Source organism: Otolemur garnettii, unplaced genomic scaffold (genome assembly GCF_000181295.1).
Source record: "Otolemur garnettii isolate 467f Iridium unplaced genomic scaffold, OtoGar3 scaffold00128, whole genome shotgun sequence".
NCBI lineage: Eukaryota > Metazoa > Chordata > Mammalia > Primates > Galagidae > Otolemur > Otolemur garnettii.
This window is the reverse complement of record NW_003852523.1, coordinates 2,541,684-2,544,048: the sequence shown is the minus strand read 5'-3', so window position 1 is coordinate 2,544,048 and position 2,365 is coordinate 2,541,684. Positions and strand designations below refer to the sequence as shown.

Genomic DNA, 2,365 nt, shown 5'->3' with positions numbered 1-2,365 from the left:
GCCCGGCTATTTTTTGGTTGCAGCCGTCATTGTTGTTTGGCGGGTCCGGGCTGGATTCGAACCTGCCACCTTAGGTGTATGTGGCTGGCGCCTTAGCCAGTTGAGCCACAGGCGCCGAGCCTAGTTAGCTTTGCTCTTACAAAGCTAGAGCTGTTTGAATCTCCCCATATCCCCTTAATATGTCTTTGTATTCTCGAGCTGGCCACTGTGGTATGCAGCCTATTTCCTAGATTGCATCCTAATCATTTTCCTGTTCTCTTTCTCAGGGAGGATGGGCCACCCTTGGCCCTGGGGAGCGGTGCGATTCTGGCATCCACCTTCTCCAAGTCTGGCAGCTATTTTGCTTTAACTGATGACAGTAAGCGTCTGATTCTTTTCCGTACAAAACCATGGCAATGTCTGAGTGTCAGGTATGAAATGCTAACACTGGGTAACTAAGATGCTGTATGCGCTCCTTGTGTTTTTGCATGGCTGTAGTGATAGTGACAGAAACGGCAGTGAGAGGCAGTTGACACAGAGCACCAGTTAGGTACCAGACACTGTTTTCAGTAATTTCTGTGTATTAACTGATCTGATCGTAGCAGCACTGGGGGGAGGTGGCAGGGGCATTGTTTTCTCCCATAGTGGGTGGCATTGAGTAGGTGGCTGAGCTCAGCCAGCTCGGAAAGGCAGAGCAGGGCCCTATGGCTAGTCACTCTGGCTCCAGGATCAGGCCCCTGACAGCTGTGCTGTCCTGTATTCCAAAGTGTTCCTCCCGCCTCGTGATTAACAGGAAGGGGTTGTCAGCTTGCATCATGCAGGAGTTGAGGTTTTAGACAGGTTAAGGCTGCTGTACGACCCTTCTAAGCCAGGTAGGTTCAGTGCCCTTGTCTCTGAGTGTCTGAGGGGGTGGGGTGTAGGTGAGCCTGGGTGGGGAGGTCAGCACCACTGGGCCCCCTTGCCCCCGTTGCCCAGCAGAGTCCTGCAGATGTTCGTCCGCCTGCTTCAGGAGTGTTCACCATCACTTTCTTTTTTTTTTGAGACAGTTTCATTCTGTGCTTTGGGTACAGTGCGGTGGCGTCATAGCTCACAACAACCTCAAACTTTTGGGCTCAAGTGATCCTCTTGCCTTAGCCTCCTGAGTGGCTAAGACTACAGGCACCTGCCACAGTACCTGGTTAAGTTTTCTGTTTTTAGTAGAGACAGGGTCTCATTCTTGCTGAGGCTGGTCTTGAACTCTTGAGCTCAGTTGGTCCTCCTGCCTCAGCCTCCCAGAGTGCTGGGATTACAAGTGATTCTCTTGACTTTCTGAAAGGGAAGGAGCCCAGCAGTTGTGTGACTCTTTCCTGAGCTGCTGTCTCTTTGCACTGCCACTATGTCCTGGTAGGAGGAGGTGGGTGATGCACATTTATATTTTTGTTGGTTCCTAATGTGTGTTCCCAATTTCCATGATAGGGTGGTGGCCACAGTCGTACAGATCATTCTGTCATTGATGCCAACTGATACGCAAGCAGATTTGGCCCTCAGCCCCTCATCCTTGTGTCCCTGAAACTGTGTGGCTTACTGTCTCTTGATAATAGGAGATAAACATTCAAGTTATAATGTTTGAACTACTAAGCTTGAGGAATTTCTCTCTGTAGGTGCCTCACACCTGTATTGGGTCCAGCTAAGCTTTATAGATTTTTTTCATCTTATTTTCTAAGTAAAAAGCCAAATTCTAAGTGGCATCAAAAATAAGAAATACCTGTTCTCTGTTCTTGTCAAGTTAAAAGTCAAGCTCTGAAATATTGTGTTGTTATTTTTTTCCTCTGTCTCCTAGGCAGCATTGTGGTGGCATCATCATAGCTCACTGCAGCCTCTAACTGCTAAGCTTAAGTGATCCTCCCACCTCAGCCTCCTTAGTAGCTGAGACTACAGGAATGTGCCATTATTCCTGGCTAATTAAAAAAAAAATTATTTTTATATTCTTCTTTCCTGAGATGAATAACTTGAAAATTTTTTATAGAGACAGGGTCTTACTGTGTTGCCCAGGCTGATCTTGGATTCCTGGCCTCAAATTATCCTCCCACCTCAGCTTCCCAAAGTGCTAGGATTGTAGGTGTGAGCCTCTGTACTTGACTCACATTGCTCTTATTCTGTATGTTTTTGTATATCAGATAAGTAATTGATGTGCACATGGTTTACAAACTCAAAACACAACAATTTTTTTTTTTTTTTTGAGGCAGAGTCTCACTTTGTCACCCTTGGTAGAGTGCTGTTTTGTCACAGCTCACAGCAACCTCAAACTCTTGGGCTTTAGTGATTCTCTTGCCTCAGCCTCTGAAGTAGCTGGGACTACAGGCGCTTGCCATGCCTGACTGTTTTCTTTTTTCTTTTTTTTTTTTTT

At 46.6% G+C, this 2,365-nt stretch overlaps 1 protein-coding gene across 2 annotated transcripts in view; it reads left to right on the top strand.

Moving 5' to 3' along the window:
• The window catches only part of WDR4 (WD repeat domain 4), a 23,888-nt gene that overhangs the window by 4,919 nt on the left and 16,604 nt on the right, over positions 1-2,365 (top strand). For both annotated transcript variants that reach the window (XM_003798123.3, XM_023518126.1), the window contains exon 3: positions 267-410. In XM_003798123.3, the coding sequence (XP_003798171.1) occupies positions 267-410 (144 nt within the window). The remainder of the gene's footprint in view (positions 1-266; positions 411-2,365) is intronic.